At 32.3% G+C, this 17,357-nt stretch overlaps 1 protein-coding gene across 3 annotated transcripts in view; it reads left to right on the top strand.

Moving 5' to 3' along the window:
• Positions 1-17,055, top strand: part of LOC127714840 (uncharacterized) — a 41,246-nt gene extending 24,191 nt beyond the window's left edge. The window contains exons 4-6 of one of the 3 annotated variants that reach the window (XM_052220874.1): positions 10,890-11,006; positions 14,464-14,706; positions 16,483-17,055. In XM_052220874.1, coding sequence (XP_052076834.1) covers positions 10,890-11,006; positions 14,464-14,706; positions 16,483-16,811 — 689 coding nt within the window. In that variant the 3' untranslated portion in view covers positions 16,812-17,055. Of the gene's footprint in view, positions 1-2,931; positions 3,175-10,889; positions 11,007-14,463; positions 14,707-16,482 lie in introns of all 3 variants that reach the window. The other 2 variants (XM_052220873.1, XM_052220872.1) reach the window with 2 other exon arrangements.
• The last annotated feature ends 302 nt before the right edge of the window (positions 17,056-17,357 follow it).

Genomic DNA, 17,357 nt, shown 5'->3' on the forward strand with positions numbered 1-17,357 from the left:
ACCTAATGTGTCAATTTTCTGTGCACTTTTTATCACCTTCAAGAATGTTTAATCAATGCAATAGAACATAGTTATGTAAAACAATTTGAATGTGTCATAGACTACTCAAAATTAAATTTATTTTCATTAAATAAATGGGCTATTTAGATTAATTTTATGACCACTGTAGTAAATAAAGGCAACAGTAGTGTACCGCTGTTCGAAACTCATAAATCGATAGAGATAAAAACAAATCCGGGTTACAAACTAAAACTGAGGAAAACGCATCAAATATAAAAGGAGAACAACGACACAACGAAAACACCACATTAAAATGTAACACACACACAGAAACGAACTATAATATAACAATGGCCATTTTCCTGACTTGGTACAGGACATTTTAAGAAAAAAATGGTGGGTTGAACCTGGTTTTGTGGCATGCCAAACCTCCCGCTTTTATGGCAATGTCAAACACAACACCAAAACGACAACATCAACGCTTAGTAAACAATGATATAAGTTTAACATCCATAATTTGCTTCCGAAACAAAAATCAATATATCCCATTTCTCAAATAAATGAAAATACACTTTATACATTTCGTGCGTTCGAAGCGCTTTTGTGGATTTACCTTCATCAAGAACACTTAAACCAAAACATATGAAAGCCATTGGAAGTTTAAATAGTAAAACGTTAAGATCTATTTGATAAAAAGAGACATAAAAAGAATAAAAAAATCATCAACGGTAAACTTACCTTAGGGTGTTAGAGCCTAAATTTCATAATATGTCTAAAATTTAACAACGTAAATCAATAGAATTGACAATGTTTTATTGAGAAATAAGTTTTCTATTTATTGATATCTAATAATATATCTGAATTTTTAATGAAATCAATGCTTAGAAAAAACCTGCATATATCTGAATAGAAATCATTCTACGCTTACAAATTCACCCAAACAAGAGACCTCCATTAATAGCAAACAGAGTGTAAATTCTCGTTTAGGAAATTTTTTGATTTCCGGAACTTTTACAGAGTTTTTCATAAATTCATGAACCTTTAATTACAGGTCTAGTTCGATTTTTACGGTATATGGTATTCACCGTTCAAGAGGTGTGTCCCTTTATTATATAAAAAAGGTGTATTTGTTTTCAGGTAATAACAAGAGTACCCCCTGCCAGACTGAGAATCTTTAAAATTTTAACACGATGACATGGACCATAAACTACCATTGAGGTGTGATTTGACTCTCCTGATAAAGAGTTGTGCCCCTTTGGTTCCTTAAATGTTTTGTTTTTTGTTGGATGATGGTAAAATGGTAAACACAATAAAATGGACCATACTATTCTAGTCAAGTTCGATTTTTAATAGATTTTTCATGCTCAAGAGTGTATCTGTGATCACTAGAACACCCAATTCTCTTATTGTTGAGAATCGATACATGCTCTTTAATTTGACGGGATTTAAATGATATGGAATGTTTGTTCTTTGTTTTTGAAATATGCAAATTATTAAACTTTATTTTTATTAGCATTTTGTTTAGCATATTGAAATATAGCTCGTTTGAACCCTCAATACAACACCTACAAACAATATATTTAAAAATTTGAAACTTTTGAAAAAAAAGAAACACAGATCACTTCGCCAAGGCATGGGATCTGCATAACACTATGGGAGAAAAGTTTCAACACAATATAATAGTGTGTGTAAACAATATGCAACATAAAAGTATGTACATGTACCTAATAACAATACTACTGCACGTTTTGCCATTGCCCACAATTTACATAAACGCATTATTGCACCTTCAACAGTCACTTTAAAAAAATATTGATTGAATGTTTCTTGCTTAACATCGAATCGCTGTTATTTTATGCAATTCGGGAATATATTGAATTAATAATTGATACAATAGGTAGGCTGTTTACAGTAAGTTGACCAGGATGAATGGCAGAACATTTAATCTACCACGTGAAAAATTACACTATGTTGGCTATCTAGGTACAATCTTTGTGCTTATGTAGGTTATTAGTTAGCATTAGCTTGTACTAGGATAATTGTTCAGATCATCTCTTCTAGAATATTGCCGTTTCAGTTTGAAAACTAAAGACATACAGTTAAGTACATAATATCAACCAATACGGCAATAGCTTAACACTGAAACTTTATGACTTCTATACAATTGTTTTCCAATTCAATTTTCCCCAAACCTTTCAAGATTTAATCACAATGATTTCAAGAGTCATTCCAATGTTCTTAAAACTCCTCAGTACATAGCCTTTTTTATTTAAAACATTTCATTCATGAATTTTAATTTCCTTCCTCAGCTTTTGATTTTTGAATCTTCAGATAAAAAGTGTAATTCAGATTTCATTATTTAATGCTTATTGGAGTAAGCCTTGTATAATTGTTTTATATGCTCCTGCATCATTTTCCTAACCAAATGAAAGCAACATAAATGCTTGATCACTGCTTCAATTAATGCAAGGTTAAAACGCACAAATGACTTCCGATACATTTGTAAGAGCTGTCTCCCATACTCCAAGTCTACCCCCTTGAAAAAGTAAATTGGCAACACTAAAGTGACCTGCAACTTTTATCGGTTGACATGTTTCGTCGAATAGATTGGCGTCTTTAGGACAATGTATACAAAAATAAGAACCACTTAACGTGACTCATTCAACAGGGCATTTCGGAGGCGTTGGTTCAGCTTGTTTTTATTTCATAAAATTATATTATAAAAGGCCATTTTAGCCATTTAAAGCTAAAGAAACTTGCTTCCACATTTTAATGGTTTTGAACATTTAAATTTGAAACAAATGTATAAATTAAACATGTTAAATTATGAGTATTTGCAAAAACATGCATTTTATCGGGTTAACAAACGCTGTACCATAGATATCATATTCACAGGATTCAAGTGTATCATAAGTTCATGTTCTTTCACAGATATGATAGTCAACGAGGGTGAAAGCGTCAATCTTACTTGTGGCGTCAGTAACCTACAGACTAAATGGACCAGATCTGTAAATGATACAAGTGTGATAGTGTCTGAATATGCAAATGGTTTGACGTTACCAAATCTAGTATTAGATTCTGTTAAATGGTCTGACCAAGGAAGTTACGAATGCAGTTTTACCAAAGCCACAGGATTACTTGAAACCATACTCAGAAGACTCTTCGTAAATACTTGTATGTTAAATTAATTTCATTGTTTTAAAATACGCTTTCAAATTAGCATTTACTGCTACTATGGAAGAAAATAATATGAACAGAGAAAAACAAACAACACTTGATAAAATTGGTGCATCCAAAGATCTTTATTTGATGTACCTTCATCAGGAACGCTCACAACGAAAACTTCGACCACCATGGATAAGTAAAAAATACAAGCTATATGAAAACAAGGGAATCTTTGCATAACCTTCTTGGATCAACTTTTCCTGAGGGAGTTGGAATTATAGTTTCTTTATAATTTTAGATTAAACAAGGCAAATTTTAAAGAATATATGTTAACAATCATGTCATCTGTGAATCACTGACTTCTGGGCTCTACTCCACTAGCAGTGATATTGACTCAGGACTAGAAAATGAAAATATGACATTTTATATATCTACCAGTTGATTCGATATTCCTGAGCTAGAGTTTCCTGATATCATTTACTTCACAGAGGGTTGCTGCTGACACAGAGGCTATTTAACCGAGGTTTCTAATAGTAAAGTTGAAGTCATCTATTCGAAACTTTATTGGACGCGATAATGATTTGATCGATCGTTATGGACTTAATTTGTTACAGATTACCACAAACACATGCATGTGCCACTTGTAGTAACAATCGCTTCCACATTTCTCGCTTGTGGCATTACCCAATGAGACTTATAACCGAATTTATACTTATCATGAGCAAAACAACACGGGTGTCGCTTGTGGTGCAGGATCTGCTTACCCTTTTAGATCAGTGGAGATCACCCCTTTTTTCTCAGTCATTAGTTTTCTATATAGTGTTTTGTAGACTTGTTTTTTGCGATGATTTGTTGGTTCCTCTTTGACTTATGATTGTCACTTTGGTAATACCTTGTTCTTTGAAATAAGTTTGATGTGTCTGAATGGATTTTCATGGGTTACCTTCATTCTAAAAAACCAGGAACGACATCGAAATGTCTTTTTTGAAAGGCAAACTCAATTGGAAAATCTAGGTACAAAACAAAACAAAAAAAATCCCATAGACAAAGCCTGGCACACGTGTACAATTAGTCACGGATAATGTAAAAAATACAAGAAGGTTCCTTAAGTGCAATTCAAAATCGGTGATACAAAAAGATTGACCATATACATGACACAAAGACATTACAAAATTTATACATTATTACAAATATTTGTTTAATATGCTGTTCTATATCAGTTGAATTAGTTTCATTTTAATACTGAAATGATAAGCCTTTTATTAAGAAATTGAACCCTGAAAATACTAGCCCGACGTTGTATCATCACAGGTAGGTATAAAAGAAAACATTATCTTAAGAGAATTTGTCGTACGTTTATTGATTTTACAATTTAACTAGTTCTGTACTAAAGAAACAAATCATTTGTGAACAATACCATACAGTTCCGTCGTCAAATTAGTTTTTACCTTTCGACAACCCTGCAGTGGTGTTATCGGTCAAGTGATACTAAACACACATAATACATCTGCAGTTTGCCCAAAGGCACATGTTGCTATACATATTTTCATTGGATTAAAAATTTTAAAAAATCTTTCAAAATATACTTTTTATAGCACATTCATTTACTAATATTTTTAATCATTTGCGATGAAAGACGGCAAAATACCCCCATCCAAACAGGTTAATCGCGCCCTGTTTGTTATGCGTTTTCGTTGGTCCCTTATATTAATTCTACATATATCAATTGATGAATTGTGCCTTTTTTCAATTAAAACTATTTGATAATCGTTTTGTTTATACTAGCAACGGAAATGTGTCCTTGCCGATGTGAGTACAGAAGAAAACTGGAATATTCGGAGTCGAAATTACCGCAAAATCAAACAATTGAGGAATTGAAGAAAGAGTTAGAGCCAGTCATCAGGCAGATTCAAGATCAATTAAAAGTAAACAAAACTGAACTCTCATCAACTATCCGCAAACTAACAACGGCTAAAGACGAACGCAAGTCATCTCATACAATTGGTTTTGTTGGTGCGGTATTCATCTCTGTCATTTTCGGAAGTGTCTTATTCATAGACCTAGTAATGTTACGACAGCACATTCATAAAATTAGGAAAATATGTGGTCTTTAAAAGAAAGAATTGAAAAAAAGTAACCAGGAAAAGGAATCATGAACACTATAACATTTCAAAAGAGGTATAAAAGAATCGATAACTCTATGAGTTTTGTTGAAATCAATTTGATAAGCTTTTAATGTTGTACATAAGGTGTTGTAAAATCATATATGTTTTTCTTGTCACTGTTATGCTTTTTTAAAAAGATGAGTAAAATAGGGTAGTTAAAGATTAATCTTAGAAAGGATGAAATACGTACGAAAAAAAACCCCAAAAAACAAAAAGCAAAATCTTCTAAAATGTCTTGGTTTTTATTATTATTACAAACCTGTGAGTGCATTTTTGATTGTTATACAACGCAAAATAATTATCTAAGATACCTTGGGCGATCTCATTCCATAAAGGATCTCTTTTATGTACTTATTTTATCTCGAACTTATCAACCCGGTGTAGGTCTTTAAGTTGAGGTTCTATTAACTAAAAGTTAATCGGGCATGACTAATTAGACACACCCTCTTAGAATCAGGGGGTCCAAAATAGGATCGTGAAAAAACAGCCAGCAAAATACCATAATTTGCAAATTCAGAGATTCAAAGTGCTTTTGGTTGATTATCTTCGGTCAATAATCAGACGGTATTTCAGTAGAAATATAAACCTGTCCAAAGCCGGAAATTGTTGGATGTAATAGGAAGTTATTTACAAAATAAATCCATATCTCATTTACTTATAGTGGCCGTTATTGATTGTAAATTCATGTCGTTTTGTTTTTGGCATTCGTCTGCAATGGAAAAATACCAGGGAGCGATAATAGCTTAACTTACGATTTTGATCATGGTTCAACTTTACTTTAGTACGGCTTATATTTAACCCCTAGTCAACGCTGTTTTTTATTACAGTGTCACTCTAAAATTGCTATCATTTGATTCCGGTCGATCCACGTTGCATTTCATCGTGAATATGCAGGGCATATTTGCCACTGGACGTTAAGGGAGCAATCCATTAATCAGCTTCATTTAGTAACGTATAACCATTAGTATTCAGTTGATAATTGTCTCAAACAGTTTTCCAATTTTTTATATACATTTGATTTTATATTTGATTTTTTAAGCGTAAATTTTAGCATTTCTTTCCTCATTTTTCTCTTTCCATATCTTTTTTGAAACATGAACATGGTGAATTACGTAGTCCACATCAGGGGTTATATTGTATCCTATCCAGTCAAACTAGGAGAAGGGGAGTAGAACAGAAAAAAAATCTTCGTTGAGAGGCAATAACTCATATATTGACGCGTACCACGATGGCAGTCTCGTTCAACTTAGCCGTTTCAAGTTTTTATTTTATCTGATAAAGTTGTCATAAAAGCAAAAATAGATAAAAAATGTTTTATTGGGCAACAATTTATATAAGAATTCAACTTACTTTGGCCGTTTTGTTTATCTTTTAGATATAGTCTTACTGATCGGTTTTGTTGTTAAAATATTTTCTTCATCTACATTTATTGTCTTATCGAAAGACCCAAAACATGTGCTAAAATCAGTCATGCGACTTATTTGAAGATTTAGCTGAAGTTTGTTGTTGTTTAAAGATTTCAATCGTTAAATTTGTGCGTAGATCGTATTACCCCCTCAAAGAGTTATTCGAATGATTCTCAGTTTAACGTTTAGATAGTGTGAAAATCACTACACAAGGCATCGAATATTATCGAATATTCGACAACTCTATTTCGACCAGACGTAAATGCGTATTTATATATCCGAACAGCCAAACGGACGCACCCCTTTAGCAAGGGTATACACTCGGACGGGAGAAGTCCAGAGATGCCAATATTTCTATACCAAAGTCAATCCTTTAGCTTTGAATAAATGGATATAAAGGTATACATTAATGCGACAGTAACCCAACGACACAGAGAAATAAAAACATCAAAAGTCAACATACAGTATTTTGTTATAGAAAGATATCAATACAGAATAATAAGCTCAAAATTGCCTCATGACCAACAAAAACGGAGTTAATTTAATAATATTTACCGTCAAAGATAACCCAACAGTCACATTTAATTTAATATTATTTACTGTCAAAGATATCCCAAAAGGCAAAATTGTATGGTTGAAAAAAAATCATCTGCCTTTTTAAAATTTCGATCAGTGGAAATTAAGGTGTAATATTAACCATTAGAAGAAAAACACTTCACTTTATAGTAACGGTAAAATATATGATGATATTGAATGGCTGCTTTAACGTCTAGCGGCAAATTAAATGCATATTCATGTCCAGAGATGCCAATATTTCTATACCAAAGTCAATCCTTTAGCTTTGAATAAATGGATATAAAGGTATACATTAATGCGACAGTAACCCAACGACACAGAGAAATAAAAACATCAAAAGTCAACATACAGTATTTTGTTATAGAAAGATATCAATACAGAATAATAAGCTCAAAATTGCCTCATGACCAACAAAAACGGAGTTAATTTAATAATATTTACCGTCAAAGATAACCCAACAGTCACATTTAATTTAATATTATTTACTGTCAAAGATATCCCAAAAGGCAAAATTGTATGGTTGAAAAAAAATCATCTGCCTTTTTAAAATTTCGATCAGTGGAAATTAAGGTGTAATATTAACCATTAGAAGAAAAACACTTCACTTTATAGTAACGGTAAAATATATGATGATATTGAATGGCTGCTTTAACGTCTAGCGGCAAATTAAATGCATATTCAGGACTATGAATATAACACGAATATTAACCCTGCTTCGTACTAGACCGAAACGTTGAGCGGGATTTTTAACGTGTAAGTTCACAAGGTAACAGTCCACAGGAAGAAAAGTCACCCTACACGGAAACATTTCTGACACCGAGTTTGACCTGTTGGGGTTCGAACCAACGACCTCGCGGCCTGACATAATCATATATCATGAATCGTTATTCATGGTAACAGTAATATGATCAGGCCGCGATTATAAAATTAAGAAAGGTGAAATGTTTTTTTTTCCAGGGGTTTATGCTTCATTAAGACGTGTAAAGGGAATAACGGACGACTAAAATAAAAGTGGTTGTTTTCATGTGATACATTGTATTTCAATTCAAGAATGATGATCAACCTTGCGAAAATATCTCATCTATACACGTTTTGATAAAGCCACTAAAACCTGCATAACTTGATTCTAAAGATGTTACATTTATTTAGGCTTTTTTAATACAATTTTATTCTTATATAAATAATAAAAAACAAAAACAAAAACAAAACACGATTTGTTAGCTAATTGGACTGAACAAACAACATTAATCATTTTGCATTTGCATGTTACGTAGTGTAGGAAATTTACAGAATTAAAACCCAAATAGACATTTACCTGAATACTCTGAAGGACCTTATGCATCTAGGTTTGTTCGATTAAAAGTTGTGAAACAAGCTGTTTGAATAACTAATTGTTGGATGAGTTTACTTACTGTTTTTATTTGGTCTGGTCTTTGAGAATCTATTTCATGATTACTGACAGATTAAAAATATCAAATATATATAACAAGATCTGGTGCAGAACATTCATAGGTCAGTTGTAATAGGGTTTGTATAGAGTTTTGATTTACTCATTTTTAAAGTAAAAAATCGTTATTTTGAAAAGTTGATCTTTGCATCTATGTAAAATTAGAATTAAAATAAATCACATATATACACGGATATTTGTATTTTTAACAATACGATACAGTTATATTTTCGCGTGTATTTTCCCACTCAGCGAAAATTAAACCTGCCCATTTTGTCATCATATCGCGAAAAAAACCTGACGCGAAAAAAACCCGATATACGGTATTTCACTCACATTTTGTTATAATCAGCTTAATAGTTTGGGAGAAATTAAGTATAAATTAAAATTTAAAGCGATTTGTGAAAAATTTGGTAAAAAAATTAAAATCAAGCCGCATCATAAAAGAAAATAGTGTAGGGCAATAAATTCTCCAATAAATGATCAAATATTCATCTAATCTGCATACAAACAGTTGAATTTTGATACAAAAGTCTAAACAGATGATTCTGAGATGACGAACACCACTAATGTGCCTTTTTGTTTTCATTAAAAGATCCATTTGGGTCCATTTAGACCTCTCATTCCCTCAAAATTTGTCCTGTTTAGGCTAATAAAACAAAATTTTGGGGTTACGATGATATATCACACATTTATGAATGAAATGTAACAATAAACTGTTATCACAGAGATATGTCTCGCCTTTTTGTAATTTCCAAATGTTGAAATTAAAATAGCAATACTTTAACATGTAAGTTATGCAAATATTCAAAGTCGATGAACCATGACTGAAGGTACATGGCTAAACAATCTCCATGGATTGAGATGTGCCAATGCTAATGCAACTGCATTCCAAATACCATTGACTTATTATAAACAAACCTAAACACAAACATTAACTTGTAAACTATGTAAAAGTTTCAAAGTCAATGAACCATCAGAGGTGGGGCTATATAATCTCTATGAAAACGATACTTGCAAATGCCAATAAATTTACATACCAAATATCATTGACTTAACATTAGCAGTTCATCTTAAACTAATCTTATCACAAACTAATACATGTAAACTAAGGAAAAGTTTCAAAGTAAATAGACCATGACTGAGGGGACGGGGCCAAATATTCTCCATGGAAGTGAGATGTGCTAATGCTTATACAACTGAACACCAATTAACATTGGCCTACCACTAATGGTTCCCCTTGAACTGACCTAATCACAAACTAATACATATTAACTATGAAAAGTTTCAAAGTCAATAGACCTTGACTGAGGGGGCTGGGCCAAATAATCTCTATGGTAATGAGATGTGCCAATGCTAATACAACAGCATACCAAATATCATTGACCTACCACTAGTGGTTCACCATGAACTAGACCTAATCACAAACTAATACATTGTTGACGCCGCCGTCGCCGCCGACGCCGGAAACAGCATACCTTTGTCTCGCTTTTTGACTCCGTCAAGGCGAGACAATAAATGAGTAATTGAATTGTTCAAGCTAAAAGCATGAACTATTCCATATAAAAGTTTACCGACTCAATGGAGGTTTTTATAAGGCCTAACGTAAAACTTACGTTTACGCAAAAGAGGGACATATACTAGTATATTTTTTACAGAGTTACTTAGGAACAAGTTTTCTTTAATAGCCCAATATAGGAAATTAGAAAAGACTATTTCATGTTTGCAATATTTCTGTGAAATAACTCGGTAAGTGTTTTGCATGTAAAAATTTTGGCATGTTAATGTTTAATAGAGGGGGGGATCACATTTTTTAAATGTTTGTACAGGGGGGATCAAATAAAAATAGTGAAATATTATGGGGGGATCAAGAAAATTTTATATGTTTGATTTCAAAATGACCAGCCCCCCTTCCCAGGTAAAAAATGATAAGTCCCTAAACAAAGCCGATGTGAAAGATATGATTTCGCAAAACAAGATTAAATATAAGCTGATAGTCACTGTGATGACAGACCACTACAAAACAGTACTTTGTGTATTTGAAAACCACCTACGAAATACAGTCTCCTTTGGAGTTCCATTTAGAACTGCATTTACGGTATTAAATTTGCATGTGTGTTATTTTTGTAGGAGAGCCAGGAGGTGGCGATACAGAGAATTGTGTAATTATTCCTAAGGCAACAAGAAGATGGCATGACATTAAATGTGGTAAAAGTAATAAATACAGTGCAGTCTGTCAGTTGAAAGGTATTTTCAATTTACAAAAAACATAATTTTTTTTTATATTTGCTATGGTCATATGATTGAAATTAAAAGAACCATAAAAAATCACCAAAAGAATAAGATTTTCCACGGAGACCACCAGACGTTCGGTCCGTCTCCATATGACTCAGAACTGGCATGCGAATAAAAAAAGTTTGATAAGCCATTAATACACAAAACCGTAAAAGAACTGATCTAGAAATACTTATTGAATAGAAGTACGAACTATTCAAAATAAGAACAATTTGAAGTTTAACATGTAAGCCATTTAAAATATCAATAATTGAACAAAAAGTATAAAATATAAATAAAGTCATTTAAACCGACATAAAAAGCTTCCCATAATTTTCGGAAAGAACTTTATTTGTTTAAATGAAAAAAGGGAATCTCAGCTATCAGAATATATATTAGCAGAATGATTAGTTCGGTAATGCACGAATGCAAGACGTTTTGCTTGGTTCGAAGTTGTGCTGTGCTGTCTGCTAATTTATGATTAAATCTTAATAAATTTAACCTAATGTGTCAATTTTCTGTGCACTTTTTATCACCTTCAAGAATGTTTAATCAATGCAATAGAACATAGTTATGTAAAACAATTTGAATGTGTCATAGACTACTCAAAATTAAATTTATTTTCATTAAATAAATGGGCTATTTAGATTAATTTTATGACCACTGTAGTAAATAAAGGCAACAGTAGTGTACCGCTGTTCGAAACTCATAAATCGATAGAGATAAAAACAAATCCGGGTTACAAACTAAAACTGAGGAAAACGCATCAAATATAAAAGGAGAACAACGACACAACGAAAACACCACATTAAAATGTAACACACACACAGAAACGAACTATAATATAACAATGGCCATTTTCCTGACTTGGTACAGGACATTTTAAGAAAAAAATGGTGGGTTGAACCTGGTTTTGTGGCATGCCAAACCTCCCGCTTTTATGGCAATGTCAAACACAACACCAAAACGACAACATCAACGCTTAGTAAACAATGATATAAGTTTAACATCCATAATTTGCTTCCGAAACAAAAATCAATATATCCCATTTCTCAAATAAATGAAAATACACTTTATACATTTCGTGCGTTCGAAGCGCTTTTGTGGATTTACCTTCATCAAGAACACTTAAACCAAAACATATGAAAGCCATTGGAAGTTTAAATAGTAAAACGTTAAGATCTATTTGATAAAAAGAGACATAAAAAGAATAAAAAAATCATCAACGGTAAACTTACCTTAGGGTGTTAGAGCCTAAATTTCATAATATGTCTAAAATTTAACAACGTAAATCAATAGAATTGACAATGTTTTATTGAGAAATAAGTTTTCTATTTATTGATATCTAATAATATATCTGAATTTTTAATGAAATCAATGCTTAGAAAAAACCTGCATATATCTGAATAGAAATCATTCTACGCTTACAAATTCACCCAAACAAGAGACCTCCATTAATAGCAAACAGAGTGTAAATTCTCGTTTAGGAAATTTTTTGATTTCCGGAACTTTTACAGAGTTTTTCATAAATTCATGAACCTTTAATTACAGGTCTAGTTCGATTTTTACGGTATATGGTATTCACCGTTCAAGAGGTGTGTCCCTTTATTATATAAAAAAGGTGTATTTGTTTTCAGGTAATAACAAGAGTACCCCTTGCCAGACTGAGAATCTTTAAAATTTTAACACGATGACATGGACCATAAACTACCATTGAGGTGTGATTTGACTCTCCTGATAAAGAGTTGTGCCCCTTTGGTTCCTTAAATGTTTTGTTTTTTGTTGGATGATGGTAAAATGGTAAACACAATAAAATGGACCATACTATTCTAGTCAAGTTCGATTTTTAATAGATTTTTCATGCTCAAGAGTGTATCTGTGATCGCTAGAACACCCAATTCTCTTATTGTTGAGAATCGATACATGCTCTTTAATTTGACGGGATTTAAATGATATGGAATGTTTGTTCTTTGTTTTTGAAATATGCAAATTATTAAACTTTATTTTTATTAGCATTTTGTTTAGCATATTGAAATATAGCTCGTTTGAACCCTCAATACAACACCTACAAACAATATATTTAAAAATTTGAAACTTTTGAAAAAAAGAAACACAGATCACTCCGCCAAGGCATGGGATCTGCATAACACTATGGGAGAAAAGTTTCAACACAATATAATAGTGTGTGCAAACAATATGTAACATAAAAGTATGTACATGTACCTAATAACAATACTACTGCACGTTTTGCCATTGCCCACAATTTACATAAACGCATTATTGCACCTTCAACAGTCACTTTAAAAAAATATTGATTGAATGTTTCTTGCTCAACATCGAATCGCTGTTATTTTATGCAATTCGGGAATATATTGAATTAATAATTGATACAATAGGTAGGCTGTTTACAGTAAGTTGACCAGGATGAATGGCAGAACATTTAATCTACCACGTGAAAAATTACACTATGTTGGCTATCTAGGTACAATCTTTGTGCTTATGTAGGTTATTAGTTAGCATTAGCTTGTACTAGGATGAATGTTCAGATCATCTCTTCTAGAATATTGCCGTTTCAGTTTGAAAACTAAAGACATACAGTTAAGTACATAATATCAACCAATACGGCAATAGCTTAACACTGAAACTTTATGACTTCTATACAATTGTTTTCCAATTCAATTTTCCCCAACACTTTCAAGATTTAATCACAGTGATTTCAAGAGTCATTCCAATGTTCTTAAAACTCCTCAGTACATAGCCTTTTTTATTTAAAACATTTCATTCATGAATTTTAATTTCCTTCCTCAGCTTTTGATTTTTGAATCTTCAGATAAAAAGTGTAATTCAGATTTCATTATTTAATGCTTATTGGAGTAAGCCTTGTACAATTTTTTTATATGCTCCTGCATCATTTTCCTAACCAAATGAAAGCAACATAAATGCTTGATCACTGCTTCAATTAATGCAAGGTTAAAACGCACAAATGACTTCCGATACATTTGTAAGAGCTGTCTCCCATACTCCAAGTCTACCCCCTTGAAAAAGTAAATTGGCAACACTAAAGTGACCTGCAACTTTTATCGGTTGACATGTTTCGTCGAATAGATTGGCGTCTTTAGGACAATGTATACAAAAATAAGAACCACTTAACGTGACTCATTCAACAGGGCATTTCGGAGGCGTTGGTTCAGCTTGTTTTTATTTCATAAAATTATATTATAAAAGGCCATTTTAGCCATTTAAAGCTAAAGAAACTTGCTTCCACATTTTAATGGTTTTGAACATTTAAATTTGAAACAAATGTATAAATTAAACATGTTAAATTATGAGTATTTGCAAAAACATGCATTTTATCGGGTTAACAAACGCTGTACCATAGATATCATATTCACAGGATTCAAGTGTATCATAAGTTCATGTTCTTTCACAGATATGATAGTCAACGAGGGTGAAAGCGTCAATCTTACTTGTGGCGTCAGTAACCTACAGACTAAATGGACCAGATCTGTAAATGATACAAGTGTGATAGTGTCTGAATATGCAAATGGTTTGACGTTACCAAATCTAGTATTAGATTCTGTTAAATGGTCTGACCAAGGAAGTTACGAATGCAGTTTTACCAAAGCCACAGGATTACTTGAAACCATACTCAGAAGACTCTTCGTAAATACTTGTATGTTAAATTAATTTCATTGTTTTAAAATACGCTTTCAAATTAGCATTTACTGCTACTATGGAAGAAAATAATATGAACAGAGAAAAACAAACAACACTTGATAAAATTGGTGCATCCAAAGATCTTTATTTGATGTACCTTCATCAGGAACGCTCACAACGAAAACTTCGACCACCATGGATAAATAAAAAATACGAGCTATATGAAAACAAGGGAATCTTTGCATAACCTTCTTGGATCAACTTTTCCTGAGGGAGTTGGAATTATAGTTTCTTTATAATTTTAGATTAAACAAGGCAAATTTTAAAGAATATATGTTAACAATCATGTCATCTGTGAATCACTGACTTCTGGGCTCTACTCCACTAGCAGTGATATTGACTCAGGACTAGAAAATGAAAATATGACATTTTATATATCTACCAGTTGATTCGATATCCCTGAGCTAGAGTTTCCTGATATCATTTACTTCACAGAGGGTTGCTGCTGACACAGAGGCTATTTAACCGAGGTTTCTAATAGTAAAGTTGAAGTCATCTATTCGAAACTTTATTGGACGCGATAATGATTTGATCGATCGTTATGGACTTAATTTGTTACAGATTACCACAGACACATGCATGTTCCACTTGTAGTAACAATCGCTTCCACATTTCTCGCTTGTGGCATTACCCAATGAGACTTATAACCGAATTTATACTTATCATGAGCAAAACAACACGGGTGTCGCTTGTGGTGCAGGATCTGCTTACCCTTTTAGATCAGTGGAGATCACCCCTTTTTTCTCAGTCATTAGTTTTCTATATAGTGTTTTGTAGACTTGTTTTTTGCGATGATTTGTTGGTTCCTCTTTGACTTATGATTGTCACTTTGGTAATACCTTGTTCTTTGAAATAAGTTTGATGTGTCTGAATGGATTTTCATGGGTTACCTTCATTCTAAAAAACCAGGAACGACATCGAAATGTCTTTTTTGAAAGGCAAACTCAATTGGAAAATCTAGGTACAATACAAAACAAAAAAAATCCCATAGACAAAGCCTGGCACACGTGTACAATTAGTCACGGATAATGTAAAAAATACAAGAAGGTTCCTTAAGTGCAATTCAAAATCGGTGATACAAAAAGATTGACCATATACATGACACAAAGACATTACAAAATTTATACATTATTACAAATATTTGTTTAATATGCTGTTCTATATCAGTTGAATTAGTTTCATTTTAATACTGAAATGATAAGCCTTTTATTAAGAAATTGAACCCTGAAAATACTAGCCCGACGTTGTATCATCACAGGTAGGTATAAAAGAAAACATTATCTTAAGAGAATTTGTCGTACGTTTATTGATTTTACAATTTAACTAGTTCTGTACTAAAGAAACAAATCATTTGTGAACAATACCATACAGTTCCGTCGTCAAATTAGTTTTTACCTTTCGACAACCCTGCAGTGGTGTTATCGGTCAAGTGATACTAAACACACATAATACATCTGCAGTTTGCCCAAAGGCACATGTTGCTATACATATTTTCATTGGATTAAAAATTTAAAAAAATCTTTCAAAATATACTTTTTATAGCACATTCATTTACTAATATTTTTAATCATTTGCGATGAAAGACGGCAAAATACCCCCATCCAAACAGGTTAATCGCGCCCTGTTTGTTATGCGTTTTCGTTGGTCCCTTATATTAATTCTACATATATCAATTGATGAATTGTGCCTTTTTTCAATTAAAACTATTTGATAATCGTTTTGTTTATACTAGCAACGGAAATGTGTCCTTGCCGATGTGAGTACAGAAGAAAACTGGAATATTGGGAGTCGAAATTACCGCAAAATCAAACAATTGAGGAATTGAAGAAAGAGTTAGAGCCAGTCATCAGGCAGATTCAAGATCAATTAAAAGTAAACAAAACTGAACTCTCATCAACTATCCGCAAACTAACAACGGCTAAAGACGAACGCAAGTCATCTCATACAATTGGTTTTGTTGGTGCGGTATTCATCTCTGTCATTTTCGGAAGTGTCTTATTCATAGACCTAGTAATGTTACGACAGCACATTCATAAAATTAGGAAAATATGTGGTCTTTAAAAGAAAGAATTGAAAAAAAGTAACCAGGAAAAGGAATCATGAACACTATAACATTTCAAAAGAGGTATAAAAGAATCGATAACTCTATGAGTTTTGTTGAAATCAATTTGATAAGCTTTTAATGTTGTACATAAGGCGTTGTAAAATCATATATGTTTTTCTTGTCACTGTTATGCTTTTTTAAAAAGATGAGTAAAATAGGGTAGTTAAAGATTAATCTTAGAAAGGATGAAATACGTACGAAAAAAAAACCCAAAAAACAAAAAGCAAAATCTTCTAAAATGTCTTGGTTTTTATTATCATTACAAACCTGTGAGTGCATTTTTGATTGTTATACAACGCAAAATAATTATCTAAGATACCTTGGGCGATCTCATTCCATAAAGGATCTCTTTTATGTACTTATTTTATCTCGAACTTATCAACCCGGTGTAGGTCTTTAAGTTGAGGTTCTATTAACTAAAAGTTAATCGGGCATGACTAATTAGACACACCCTCTTAGAATCAGGGGGTCCAAAATAGGATCGTGAAAAAACAGCCAGCAAA

The sequence above is a fragment of the Mytilus californianus genome, unplaced genomic scaffold (assembly GCF_021869535.1).
Source record: "Mytilus californianus isolate M0D057914Y unplaced genomic scaffold, xbMytCali1.0.p SCAF_9, whole genome shotgun sequence".
Classification (NCBI taxonomy): domain Eukaryota; kingdom Metazoa; phylum Mollusca; class Bivalvia; order Mytilida; family Mytilidae; genus Mytilus; species Mytilus californianus.